The 15,193-nt window shown below is 40.8% G+C and overlaps 1 protein-coding gene across 1 annotated transcript; it reads left to right on the plus strand.

Annotated features, from left to right (window-relative positions):
• Window positions 1-1,052: 1,052 nt before the first annotated feature.
• Window positions 1,053-14,887, plus strand: LOC118489696 (disease resistance protein SUMM2-like). Its single transcript, XM_035987224.1, has 4 exons — window positions 1,053-1,185; window positions 1,282-1,356; window positions 12,846-14,226; window positions 14,283-14,887. The coding sequence occupies exons 3-4, from the start codon at window positions 12,861-12,863 to the stop codon at window positions 14,885-14,887; spliced, it is 1,971 nt and encodes a 656-aa protein (XP_035843117.1). The 5' UTR covers window positions 1,053-1,185; window positions 1,282-1,356; window positions 12,846-12,860.
• Window positions 14,888-15,193: the final 306 nt, after the last annotated feature.

A 15,193-nucleotide genomic window follows, 5' to 3' on the forward strand; every position in this document is an offset into this window, starting at 1 on the left:
CGAACCGTTTCGAGTCGAACCGTTTCGAGCTGAACCGTTTCGAGCCGAAGCGTTTCGAACCGGTCCGTTTTGAACCGTACCGTTTCGAGCTGTTCAGCTCGAAACGGTACGGGTCAAAACGGTTCAGCTCTAAACGGTTCGATTCGAAACGGTACGGGTCGAAACGGTTCAGTACGGTTCGGTTCGAAACGGTTCAACTAGAACATATATTAATGATGCTTAATCCAGTTTTAAGATACATTAATGATAACAGGTAATAGTTGTAATTTATGTTCCTGTTAACAAAGAACATAATCAAACATAAACAATTCATTTTCTCAATGGATAAACATAAACAAGAAAATTTATCTGTTTAATAGTTGTGTATGATAATATTCTTGAACGGCCAACGAAACCTTTTAAATGAGCTAGAAACCGCTGTTCGAAACGGTTCAGCTCGAAATGGTTCGGCTCGAAACGGTTCAGTTCGAAACGGTTCAGCTGGAAACGATTCAGCTCGAAACGGTACAGGTCGAAACGGTTCAGCTCGAAACGGTTCGGGTCGAAAAGGTACGGGTCGAAACGGTTCGCGTTGAAACGGCTCAGCTCGAAACGGTTCGGGTCGAAACGGTACGGGTCGAAACGGTTCGCGTCGAAAAGGTTCAACTCGAAACGGTTCGGGTTCGAAACGGTTCACGCCGAAACGGATTTTTTGTATTTTTTTTAGAATTTTTATGATTTTTTAGAATTTTTATTATTTTTTAGAGTTTTTTTTGATTTTTTGGAATTTTTTTGATTTTTTGGAATTGGATCAAAATGGCAATTAAAAACATTTAAAATGAAAATCCCCAAAATACCCCTGGTTAAAGATGGAGTTTTTGGATGGAGTTAGTGTATGTGATCAAAATGGCAACAAAAGGGAAAAGTCAGGGACCCATAGACAAAAAAAGCTATTTGGACTAAAATGGCAAATTTGGACAAAACTCAGGGACTAAAATGGCAATTTACTCTCAACTAAACAAGACTTTTTATTAAAAGCTTAAAGCTTGATGACAAACATACCCTTACTTTTTAAAAAGTATAAGCACTCCCAGATGCATTATAGTACTTTCCGAGTTTAAGAGGGGTCAACGATAGTCTGAGACTGGATTTCGGATCTGTTACTACTCTTCTCTAATGGCGGATGCAAAATGATTCTAATCGAAGGTTGGGATCTCTTACCTCTCTGTTTCTTTGCATCGATGCAATAGAACAAATTCAGTATTTGATCATCTGTTAACTTTTTTGTTGTTTTCTATGTAGCTGTTTATAACAAAGTATAGATAGAAGAAACGGCTGTACAGAAAGAAACTTGTTAATCTGCCGGATTTTTCCAAGGTATTTTCATATATAACTCTTGGAATCTGAAGTTTATATCGATTTATTATCTTTTTGAGCTCCAGAGTGTGTATAGCCTTGAGGGCTTGTTCGAACAATATGTGTTTTTTTTTTTTTGGGGGGGGGGGGGTTAGTAAGTAAAGGTGTATGTCTTAGTTATCAATCAGGGATGTGGTTTTAGATTTTCATTTCAAATTTCTTTTGGTTCTATAAGTGGTTAATAAGTATGACCTTTATGGAAAAGTGATTTATGAGATGTGTTTTTCCACTGAGACAAAATATTGACTGGATAAAGAAACTTATCAACTATACGCCCTGTTAGTTGTAGAAGTATGATAGTGTAAGTGTTGCTTAGTTAAAGTTTTATTAGTTGGCTAGACGATTAGCTTTAAGCTTGGCTCAGAATAGCTTTGTATAAGTATAACAACTATTTAGAATCCTTCTTACAGTCCTAGACTTCTCTACTTGTGATAGCAACGAGGAAATATGGTAAAGATATTGTTTTGTAATAAAATTAGACACAAAAAGTTTATTAGTTTAATGGAAAAACAAAGAAACCACCAACTGTTTCAAGATCATCCATATAGGCAGATTACATGAATATGCCAGGTAACACTTGTATGACTTGCCTATTTGCTTATGGATTGGAACATTGCAGTTAAAAGTCTTTGCCCCTTTTTTTCTCTTATATAATAAAGCGGCTTAACAAATAGCTGCAGCTCCTTGCCACCATGATAAAACAAAACACTTAGAAATTTATTGCCATGTTAACAGTGACAAGATCCAAGAAGGTTTTTTTTACAAAATGTCTTATGTTCCTATTCACTTCAGTAGTCCACTTGGATGATGTCATTGTTGGACTATCTTAATCTGATGTCATGAGGTACAAAGAAGAGTTCGACTTGGGTTATAAGTCCTTGAGGCGGTTAGAGTTTTATTGGTTTTTTTTTTTTTTTAGTTTTAATCAGAGTTGTCAAAAGCGAGCGCTTTTGGCGCCTAGGCGCTTTTTCTGGGCGACTCGAATTAAATGCGCTTATGGTTCCTAGGTAATTATAGCGCATACATTTCATCTCATGCGTATTTATTGTTTCATGCTTTTTATTTTTTTTAATTGGTAATTTCCACTTTTTCTGCAGTATTTATAGGGCTGTAAGTTTAAGTTCGTATATCACATTATCACCAAGATTATTCAGTCCTTAATATCAGGACTGTTCAGTTCGTGTTGCCTAAACTCTTCATAGGCAATTATTGTTTTTTTTTGAACGACCCACATTCTTGTTGAAACTAAATTAGGAGACACACATAATGTTTTTATTAAGTAAATTCTTAATAGGCAAATTTTATTTTATTTTTATTGTTATTTTATTTTTATATTCTTTTTTTTGGAGTTACATTCAAGTTTTGCTTAATTTATTTGAAGAAAATATTATTTTTCATTACGAAATATATTTTTAATTTTTTTCTTTTAAGTGCGCTTTTTTTTTTCTCGGCCCACGCTTTTTTTGCGCCTATCGCCTAGGCCCTAATCGGTGCCTATGCGCCTAGAGTGCGCTTCGCGCCTTTGATAACTATGGTTTTAATCTTAGACAAAGGGTTAGTATTAGTTGTGGTTTGATTATTTGGTTTATTTTATTGGTGTTTGAGTCTAAATAGGATAGGTTTGGTTTAGTATAGATAGGGTCCTATGTAATTGGTTTTGGGGTGTAATTACCGGATTGCTTATTTAATGAAAGAGTCGAGCGTTGTTAGTTCAATCTTGTGTTTGCGTGTTCGAGTTTGGGACCTGATTTTTCAATAGTTATGACTAAAGCTCTTGGTTGGGCTCAGCATGCAGTTCTCACTTAGAGCCTCTAACTTAGGGGAGGGTATGGACTGTGTGTAATAGGGTGGGCAATGTAAATAATAGAAGTCTGAGGAGTGTATAGTATTGCTTGGCATAACATTTAGTTAAAAACGTCATCTAGTCTGTCAAGCAAGTGTTAGGACAGTTTGTATAATGTTTGGGTCGGAGGGGGTGAGAAAATTGCGGAGCATGAAAGAAACCTAGTCTAATTAAGTATGCAATTGTGAAAGTAGTTGCCTTAAGGTGTTTTTGTGTAAGCCAATTGTTTGTTATATAGCATGTGTTATAATAAAGTAAATGCCACTTCTCTAGGAATGCTTAATCTCCTACCTAAATCTTCCTGGGTGCTAAATACCAAGTCTTGGCCCTTAATTAGTGGCTAGGTAGTGATGGTTTTTTTTGGCCAACGAAAGACAATATTATTCAACCCAAAGGAGCCACCTTAGCAAGGAACTAAGGGAGGCAAACATATTGCAGTACATACACCAAAATCACAAAAACCACTACGGAGCAAAAAAAAAACAAAACAAAAACTCTTGCTAACGAACTGTAAGTCTGCAAATTTGTTCCACCTCTCAATGGTTAGGTTGGCCACATTGACCTCTTCATCATCACTGGTAGGAGTCGATTTTTTTCTTCCGACCATTTGCTGAAGTTCCTTCTAAACACTTTGTCGTTGCGTCTGAGCCAGATTTTCCACAAGGTCAAAATGAAGACAGCGTAATAGACTTTCTTCCTTTTTGCTTCCATATCCAAATCAGTGACATATTGCAGCATCTGGGTGATCAAATCGAGGTAGTTAGGGGCAGGGATCTTTAACCAATCACATAAACCACCACACCAACTTCGCGTAGGAGCAAGCAACCAACAAGTGATCGACAGTCTCATCTTGCAACCCACAACGCGGACATAAACATCTCCAGCTGTGATGTATCTCGCAGCCAGCGGCGCTGTGGTTGGGACTCTACCTTGGCAGGCCCTCCAAACAAAGCCATCTGCCTTAGGGACCGCAATCCGGCTCCAATAAACTGAAGCTGTTGAGTCGTCGCTCCCACCCGGACTTCAATATCATGTCTCACCTGTTTAACACTAAAGGCCTCCTTTTTATTCCCCGAAACCCAAAGCGAACGATCCCCTACCTCCTTAATATAGGCCTGCCCCAACAGACCCATAAGGAGGCCGACCTCCCGCTTCTCATCTTCCGACTGAGGAGTTCTTTTCCATCTCAGGTCCCACATGATACCGCCCCCATTGATTTTCTTATAACAATCCTGCAGCAGAATTCGTTTGTCACCAGCGCAGGCAAAAACTGCTGAGAATCAATCCTCTATTCGGCTGGCCGGGTCCCAAAGGTCCATCCAGAATCTGGTCTTGTCGCCCGCCCCCAAGTCGCACGAAATGGACAAGTTCAAGTCAATACCCATGTTACTTAACTCCTTATAGATTGCCCCTATAGAGACCTACACACCACTCACCATCTTATTTATAGGGATGATATTGTTACTCCTGCCACTCCTATGGACCGACTCTACCACCATTGCCCATAATTGATTATTGTTCTCCTTATATCGCCACCACCACTTCACAAGAAGGCCCAAGTTCATGTATTTAATGGCTCCAACACCTAACCCATCCAACTTCCTAGCCTTAAGGATGTTTTCCCAAGCCACCTACCGAATTTTACAGTTAGCGCTACCCCCACCCCAAAGGAACCGCCTCCTAATACCTTCTAATGTATTTATAACCCCGCTAGAGACCTTAAAAAGAGAGAGGCAGTAGTTAGCCAAGGAACCAAGTACCGACTTCACAGGAACCAACCTCCCCGCAAATGACAAGTTTCTTGCCTTCCAAGATGACAACTTAGAGAAATTAAACTTGTCCACCACCACTTTCCAATTAGCAACACGACTCATATTAGCTCCGACGGGCATCCCCAAATAGGTAAACAATAAGGCACTTTTTTTGAAACCCATCACACCCGCCATATCTTCCACTTCCGTGTCGCTCACAGTCTCACCCCTACCCCAAAAACACATTGCTCTTATTGAGATTGACTCTTAACCCGGAAGCTAGATAGAAACATCTAAGAATTCTATTTAGAACTTCAAGGTTAGCGATGGACCAATCTCCAAAAAAGAGCGCGTTGTCCACATAGAAAAGATGTGAAAGGGTCGGTCCATCTTTAGGCAACATCACCCCTTTAAAGATCCCCGCTTGAACTGCCTTATCAACCATGAAGTGTAAAGCCTCCATAACAATAGTAAAGAGGAGAGGTGACAATGGGTCGCCTTGTCTAAGCCCTCTCTTAAGCTTGAACTCATCGGTAGGCGACCCGTTAACAAGAATGGAGGTTTCTTCGTATAAAGAATGCCCATCACCCAATTTTTCCACTTGGAAGGGAAACCCATATGGTGCATGACATTGACCAAAAAACTCCATGACACGCAATCGTACGCCTTTTCAAAATCTGCTTTAAATAGGGCCTTTTTCCTACGCTTCTTTGCCCAAGAGACGACTTCATTGGTTATGAGAGTCCCGTCAAGAATGTTTCTACCCTTGAGAAAAGCCGATTGTTCAGGAGAGATAATCTTCTCAAGAACCCCTTAAAGCTATTTGCAAAGGTCTTGGAGATAATCTTATTAATGATACCACTGAGGGATATAGGCCGGAAATCCGATAAAGTCAACGGGTCCACCACTTTAGGAATAAGGGCCACAAACGATGCGTTAGACTTTTTACTAATAGAACCGTGGTTAAAAAATTCTTCCGTAACCCCACGGATAGTAGGTTCAGACTTGGTCCAATAATGCTTAAGGAAGGCAAAGGGGAATCCGTCGGGCCCAGGGAATTATCCCCGCACTCCCACACGACATTATGGAGTTCCTCCACCGAAAACGGCCTAACAAGGCTGCATTTGTCTTCCTCTGAGATTCGTTTAAACCCTCTCCAAGAAGCTTAGGTCTCGTGTTCACATGCTCCCGAAACTTATCCTAAAAAAAGTAGAAAACGAAATCTTTAACAACCTTCGGTTTACTCTCCCAACATCCATTTATTAGACTATGTCGGTTATATTAAGTCTATTATTGATTTTTATATATTGTATAGGGTATCTAAGTGTATTTAGGTTCTCTATATATTTGGTTGTAATCTTCCTATCATGAATGGATAATATCGATTACCTTTCAATAAACTAATTTAGTATCAGAGCCAAATTCAGCTCCAAAAATATCTCTAACCCTAAAATCTTTCTACCGCCGTAACCCTCTTCTTTGCCGACGCAACTTCCGGCCAACAATCTGTTCAAATGGCAGCGATACTTATATTCTCAAACCAAGAAAAAACTACCCATAATTCTCACAAATTCGCTTTCACTCTAAGCCCACTAATTATGGCTACTGGAGATCTATGATTAAATCTTTCTTAACCTTGCATAATCTTTTCAGCTATGTTGATGGAACGATTCCATGTCCTGAACAAAAAGTTATCATTGAAGATGCAACAACCGAGAACCCTAGCTATAATCCCTAGCTTTCAAACAATGCTCACATCCGCATGTTGATCATTTCCACCGTGTGTCTGAAAGATTTGTACCAACACATTCAAGGAAAAACGTCTAGAGAAGTCCTGTTATCTCTGGAATGGGTCTATGCGCCAGTCACTGCTTCTCACGAATTCACTCTCAAAAGTCAACTTCTCTGCATTACTATGAAGGGCGATGAAAAACCTATTGATTACCTGCAGGGCACCACAAGAACATGCAACCGCTCTTGCCAATATCGGAGAGAACCGGTAAAAGACAAAGATCTCGTAATGTTAACTCTTGCAGGGCTACGAGAAGAATACAATGGCTTAAAGAAAAACCTGCTAGCTCGTCAACCACCTGTCTCTTTTCAAGAAATCTATGCTTTGTTATGTGATCATGATTTTGTGGTCATCATGAACACTAACCCGCAGGCTCTTCTTGCAACGACTTCCTCACCTTTACAGCAGCCCTCAATTGCCACCAATCCTGCGCCTACCCAACCGAACCTTGAACAATTGCAACAACTTCAAAACATCCAACTGATGGTTTCTCAATTGGGTTACCAGCTGAGTTCCAGTTCGTCATCATGTCCACAAGCTTATTTTGGATCTCGCTCTTTTAATACAAACCGTGGTGGTCGGAGTCTCGTCTGTGTCATTATCGAGGTAACTCACGTGGTTCATTCACTCCACGATCTAGAGATAATGGTGGTGCACGACAATTTCATGGGCTTCCACTCAGAATACTGTATACGGTCATTGCAACCGATGCGGAATCGGTCACTTGCCTTCTCAATGCCCAAATCAGCCTATTCCGCATTCATATTGGGTCGTCCAAAATCTACTCCTCAAACAAAACCTTTAAACTTTCAGACATTCTTCATGTTCCTGCTCTTAAACATAATCTTTTATCTATTCAAAAATTCTGTCTTGATAATGATGTTTATTTTGAATTTCACTCTCCTTACTTTGTTGTGAAGGACGAGTCTACACGCACTACCCTCCTCACGGGCCCCAGTGAACAGAGTTTGTACTCTACCCGCCTTCCACAACTCAAGTCTCTGCCCAATTTGCATTCACTGCTGTCAAAGCTTCTTCAAATATTTGGCATCAACGTTTAGGACATACTCATGCTCAGTTTTTCGTTCAGGTTTCTTATTCTCTTTTACCTATTTCGGACAAATTATCTAATAATTTATGTTCTTGTGTCAAATGGGAAAAATCATCCAAATTGCAATTTACCTGATTCTAATTTTCGCAGCAGTTCATTTATTTATTGTGATGTTTGGGGTCCATCCCTGTCACCGTCCTTTAATGGTCATCGTTATTTCTTATTATGTGTTGATCATTGTACTCGATATATGTGGATTTATCCCTTAACACAAAAATCTGATGATGTATGTATAAATCTTAACAAATTTTCATCACCATATGACCGAACGTCAATTCCACAAAAATTAAAATGCATTTCAATTTGATTGGGGGGGGGGGGTGAATTTCGCTCCCTCACCAACCTTTATCACGACCTTAGCATTATTCATCGACGTTCTTGCTCCTCCAAGTGAGCAAAACGGATTGTTGAACGTCGACATCGGCACGTTGAAACGAGTCTTTCCTTATTGGCTCAATCAAGCCTTCCTCATAGTTTGTTCCGGCACATTTTACCTTTGAGACAAACCGTTTACTTAATCAATTGGCTTCCTTCCCATGTCTCATCCAACAAGTCTCCCTTTGAACTTGTCTTTCATCGCAACCTTGATTACTCTTCTGCGAATCTTTGGCTCTCATTGCTTTCCTTACCTTCGCCCCTACAACCGTCACACAATAGAATTCCGTTCCAGTTCCTGTGTATTCCTTGGCTATAGCCTTTCTCACCATGGCTACCGGTGCTTTGATCCATCTACTGAGTATTCCTTGGCTATAGCCTTTCTCACCATGGCTACCGGTGCTTTGATCCATCTATTGAACGCATCTATATTTCCCAACATGTCCTATTTAATGAACATGTCTTTCCTTATCAACCTTCACCAAACCCCAACCCGTCACCTCCGCCCGCTTCTCCATACATCTCAATTTTTCCCAACCCCCTACCCGGTTTCCCACCTGAGCATAACTCTACCCACCCATTATCTCCTTCCTCACCTACCCACCAACAGCCATCGGCCCACACCATTAACTCACCACCGAATTCGCCTACTTTGGCCCAACCACCATTGGACCAAAATCCTAATTTGGCCCAAATTCCCACGGCCCCAAACCCTACTGATCCTAACCTTTCGGCCCAAATTCTCATGGCCACCAGGTCTCGACCTTCTAACCTTCGACTGAACCCTAACAACCCAACCATTATAATCCGGCTGCCTATACGACCACTACTTCTCCATCAAACCCTGTTGAACCAACGAGTTTTACAATTGCAAAAAAAGTATGCTAAATGGCGCCATGCTATGTCCGAGGAGTTGGACGCGCTTCATAAGAATGGTACGTGGACTCTTGTGCCCCCGGTTCCTAATACTAACATTGTTGATTGTAAATGGGTTTACTGGTTGAAAACTGATGAACATGGCAAGGTTATCAGGTATAAGGCATATCTAGTTGCCAAAGGCTTTAATCAACAACATGGTGTGGACTACCATGAGACGTTTAGTCCTGTTATCAAACCTGCTACAATTAGGACCATTTTGTCCTTAGCTGTCACTAATAAATGGTCCCTGCGACAGTTGGACATTCAGATTGCCTTCCTGCATGGCGATCTTGAGGAAACCGTTTATATGCGTCAGCCGTCGGGCTTTGTTGATCCAACTAAGCCGGATCATGTTTGCTTCCTGAATAAGTCTTTATATGGTCTTAAACAGGCTCCTCGTGCCTGGTTCAATAAATTGTCCACTGCCCTTCATCAACTAGGGTTTTATGGGTCCAAGACAAATCCGTCGCTGTTTATTCTCAACTCCTTGGGCTCTCTGGTTTATCTTCTTGTGTATGTTGATGATATTATCATCACAGGTAACAACTCTGATACTGTTGCCATGCTTATTGATCGTCTCCATTCCCTTTTTGCTCTTAAGGATTTGGGGCAACTGCATTATTTCCTTGGGGTGGAAGTTGTTCACAAAAATTCTGATCTAGTTCTCTCACATAGGAAATATATTGGAGACATCTTACATAGATCTGGTTTGGCGGATTGCAGATGATAGTCCGTTATTGGATGATCCCTCTCGGTACAGGCACACGGTTGGAGCTCTTCAGTATGCTACCCTTTCTCGCCCTGACATTGCATTTGCCGTCAATCGGGTTTGCCAGTTCATGCACGCCCCAACCGAGAATCATTAGGCCAGTGTAAAACGTATTCTGCGTTATTTGAAAGGTACAATCAAAATGGGTCTTTGGATTCGTCATAACACGGGCTATCGCCTACAAGCCTTCTCTGATTCTCATTGGGCTACCGATCTACAGGCTTTTTCCGATTCTGACTGGGCTGGTTGCCGAATCGACCGTCGTTCGACGGGGATTTGCTATCTGTTTGGGTTCAAATCTTATTTGTTGGTCAGCTCGCAAACAGCGAACGGTCTCTCGCTCCTCAACAGAATCCGAGTATAAGGCGATTGCAGATATTGTTGCAGAATTACTTTGGCTAAAGTCTCTTCTTCGTGAACTTGGTGTGGACAGCGAGGCGCCAACACTCTGGTGTGACAATCTTGGCGCCACATATATCACTGCTAACCCAGTGTTTCATGCTCGTACTAAACATGTTGAATTTGATTATCACTTTGTTCGTGAACAAGTTACTCAGGGCAATCTCAATGTTAAGTTCATCTCCACAAAGGACCAAATAGCTGATATCTTCACGAAGCCTCTATCTTCTCAAAAGTTTGAATTTTTGCGGTCCAAGTTACAGATTGCTAACCGCCCTAAACTTGTGGGGAAGTATTAGACTATGTCGGTTATATTAAGTCTATTATTGATGTTTTATATATTGTATAGGGTATCTGAGTGTATTTAGTTTCTCTATATATTTGGTTGTAATCTTCCTATCGTGAATGAATAATATCGATTACCTTTCAATAAACTGATTCCATTTATCATAAGGCCACTGATCTGGTTCCTCGCCTTCCTACTATTAACAAACCCATGAAAAAAGCTTGAATTTTTGTCCCCCCTGGAGAACCCAATTAAATTTGGCTTTCTCATGTGCATCCCTTAATTTATCCCACTCGACTTTTCTCATAACCAACTGATGCTTTTTCCACAATCCCCTTTCTTCTGCAGATAACAAACGAGATTCAGCCAAAATATCAACTTTCCTCACCCCCTCTAAAGCTTCCACATGGACCTTATCCTCATCCTCGCTGGATAGGAAGGTGAACTTCCTCCCACCCATCCGATATTCCAACAACCTAGCGCTCGCCACAAAATTATTAAAAACCAAAGCATTACCCGGGTTAAAAGTCGAGTTGAAACGCTCCTCCGCCGTTCTAACCTCATTGAAATATCCAAGCATAATCCACATCCCAGCTAAAGACTCTCGGAGCGACAGGAGAGTCGGCCAAACGGATCTCCTACGACACAGATCTGCTGGCGCATATACATTAAGAATATTTATCGGATCCAACTCCCTAGCGAGATAACCTCTAACCAGAATATACTGCTGCCCCGTAATAACTTCCTCTACCGAGAGAACCGAGGTGCTCCACAGAGAAAAAAGACCCCCCGATCTCTCGTTTGAGTTGACAATCGCTTTCCCAAAATCAAAACTATCCCAGAACCTGCCGATTTGGATCGGATATAGCAAACATTTGAGTTTCTTGAATTGGTAGAAAAGAAAATTTATGGGTCGCCTTAAGCCTTCGAACCCAAGAGACTTTCTCCAAACCCCCAGCCCCTTTGACATCTAATGTCAAAAAATTCATTTGTTAAGAGCAGATGCCCGTTCACCCTCTACTTAATCCATCACCTGCTGTTCAAAGTTGGGAAGAGGTAATCCGACTGCCTCCCCAACTCCTTTCGTTTCACCCACGTCCTTAAGAGACATCAACTGCCCGTCCAAAGATCCACCGGCACACCCCTTATCTTCAAACAAGCCACCCTCTGGAACTCCAGATTTTGGCCTCTTCCCACAGAATGAGGTTATCACACCAAGTAGACCAGACGTGTTCCTTGGCTCTTAGGAAATCCTCCGCCTGAGCCTGATCACTGAAGGTAAGCATCATTCTCAGTCCCCCTCCCCCCCCCCCAAAAGTATCTTAATGCAGCCCCTCCTAAAACCTCATACGCCGGCCCCTCGTGGAGAACTGAAGTATATCCAGAGACATCACCTCCCCTATGAGCGACCTCTTCCTCCACCCAAATGCTGTTAAACTCTCCATGTCTAAGACCTGCTCCGTCTGCCTCTTACAGTCCCCCAAGGCTGTCCCTACCAGCTTAAAGTAGTTCCCAACTCACTCTTGTACCTATCCACGCTATGATCCCGGGGATGCACCTGCTGGTACACAAATTTCTGCTGGTTTTCCACATTCTGAAAAGCCCCTCCCGTCCTTGTCGAACTTAGCGACGTTAACCCCGATAACCGCACCATCTATTCTAACCTAAGTTAACTCCAAAACCCGTACCTGCGCCACATGAGCAAGACGGATAAAACCAAACTTGTTGCCAGCAGCGTCCCTCTTCTTAGGCACATAGGCATTGACTAAGTTTTTGTAATGATGGAACGCCTTGCATAAACTATCGCTGTCACAGGATGCCGGCAGATTGGAGATGAAAAAAGGGGTGGACTTTCTCAGTTCGTCCTCCCTGATTCTTGCCTTGGCTTCCAACCTCATGGACTTCTTTGTTTTCGCCTTAATCCACAAAGGGTCGTACTCATCCCCGTTTTCTCCCTTGGAGTAATTTATTTTGTTGCATTTCAGTTACGAAGAAGTAGTACATGTGTGCTTTCAAAAAGACTTGCAATAAACCTTTTTTCTCAACCATTATTTGTTCTCTAAGTGAAAGTAATCCATGTTTGGCAATTTATCTGTTTATCAACAAGCTTTTTTCATTTATTAGTTATATGTTTGTATATAATTATATTTCAAAACAAAGTAGTCATGAGCAGTGGCTGAGTGATTAGTATGTTTCCTATCTACAGGTTTGAAACGTCAAAATGGCTGGCAACATAGTTCAAGTAGTTGCTGCGGCAGTCCAAGCTGTTGCTAATGTGGGTGATGCTGGTGCAAGTTTGGGGAGCCTAGCAACCACGGCAGTTAATGCTAAACCAGCATTGAAAAACAGTCATTCGCGTATGGTAGCAAAGATGATTAACCTACATAAAATCAGACGTAGCGTAGAAGATCATTTCCGGATATATTGGTTTCCACGGAAGCGCGTTGATTTGTGGTTAAGTGAGGTGGAAAGAATTGAACTTCAAGTAATGGAGCTGAAAGACAAGTTTTCAGAATTCGATCAAACTTGGGGTATTCATCCATACGCAGCTTTGACCGAGGAAATTAATGTAATGTGCACAGAAATAGACGAAGTTCTCAGAGAGGGAAAAAAAATGGAGGACGACTTGGTAAAACCAGAAACAAGGCGTATTGTTGAGTTGGCTACACCAATCAGTATTGCGAATGTTTCACCACTCAATGAGAAACTAGAGCAACTATTAGAGTATCTGAAAGATCAAAGTTACGATACAATCAGAGTGCATGGTGTCGCAGGAACAGGGAAAAGGGTACTAATCCAGCATGTGAACAATCATGAAGCAATCGCTAATAAAATGTTTGACATTGTTCTTTGGCTGCCAGCTTCGGATTACGAAAATCATGACAATGATTATAGCAGAGAGGTTCGTGTTCAACATATTATTGCTAGAAGATTAGGATTGGATCTTGGAGATATCACAGATGTCAATGTCTTAGCATCCAAAATACGCGGAGAGTTGGATGGTGCAAAATATATGTTGTTATTGGATGATCTGAAGTCAAATATTGAACTTGAGACTATAGGTATACCAAGGAATAAAAATGGTAGCAAAGTAGTCTTCACAACATACTTACGACATGTGTTTCCATTTGGTCCCTTGACTCGATCAACTCAATTCTTCAATATAGAAATAAAAAAGTTAAGTGAGGCTGATTCATGGCAAATGTTTGAAGATATTTTGATTAACGAGAATGATACAATACAACAACATGAGATTGGAACTATTGCTCGCAAAGTAGTTAAATGGTGTGATGGTCTTTTCTCTCTCATTTACATAGTAGCACAAAACTTCAAATCAAAAAGATCCCCGCAAAATTGGAGCGATGGATTGCAGATGTTAAGAAGGCCAGCTAAAATGGGAGACATATATAAGAAAGCCTTGGAAAGTTTCTTGAACTTCAGCTATGGTGGCCTAGAAGAAAACCAAAAGCTTTGCTTTCTCTTTACTGTTTTATATCCAGAAGGCAGCAAAATTCCTATAGATTGCTTATTTGATTGTTGGACAACTCATAAATTTCTTGTACACGGAGCTCCCGAGAGTTCAAGATGTGACCGCCCAAGACATATTGGAGCATCTTTTAAGCAATGGCTTTACTTGATGAAGGTTCGAATAAGCAATATGTTACCATTGACAAAGTCTTTAGGACAGCAGCAATGGAACTTTTGCAAGAACGTAATCAATACAAATATCTAGTAGCAGAAGAAGCACTTGAAAAGCTAAAAAATGATAATTGCAAAGATACACATTGGATCTCGTTAAGTGGTAGTGAAATTGATGATTTACCTGATGAGGTAGATTGTCCAGAGCTTACAACACTTTTCCTACAAAAAAATTCAAAGCCGGAAACCATTTCGAGTTCATTTTTTAAGAAAATGAAGGATTTGATTATTTTGGACCTGTACAAGACAGGATCTGAAATGATGATCCCTATGAGCGACTTGCAAAAGCTTAAAGTGCTTTATGTAAATGGTTCTGCTATGTTAAAAAAGCTCCCTTTCAAAATCGAGGGTCTTGATCATATGCTTGAAGTTCTTGATATACGTGATTGTATAATGAACGAGCTACCACGAGATATCAAAAAGTTAAAGCATTTGAGGCGATTGATGGTGTCTATCAATGGAGGTGGGACTCTTCATCCTATTATATGTGAACTCTCTTCGTTGAAGGAATTGATCTTTAGATGTGAAATCAGATGTCCACATAAATAAAGTGGATCGGAAATATCATAGAGAGAATTGACACTTTGAGGAATTACTACACTTAAATTTTGCTTACAAGATGACATTGTAGATGTCATTTCAAGTTAGGGGTGATACTTAAAAATCTTCGTTCCAAAACAAAGTAGCCTTCAACACATTTTGAAGGAAAGAAACATCCCCTACAGTGCACATGCAAGTTTATATTGGTGTCCAAGGACTCCAGGACCTTGAAATTCCAAAGTCTTTCCACAGTATGACAACTTTGTACTATCTATGTGATAAGATAGTCACTGAACCCTGTAATTGAAAAAGTGT

Source organism: Helianthus annuus, unplaced genomic scaffold (genome assembly GCF_002127325.2).
Source record: "Helianthus annuus cultivar XRQ/B unplaced genomic scaffold, HanXRQr2.0-SUNRISE HanXRQChr00c002, whole genome shotgun sequence".
Taxonomy (NCBI): domain Eukaryota; kingdom Viridiplantae; phylum Streptophyta; class Magnoliopsida; order Asterales; family Asteraceae; genus Helianthus; species Helianthus annuus.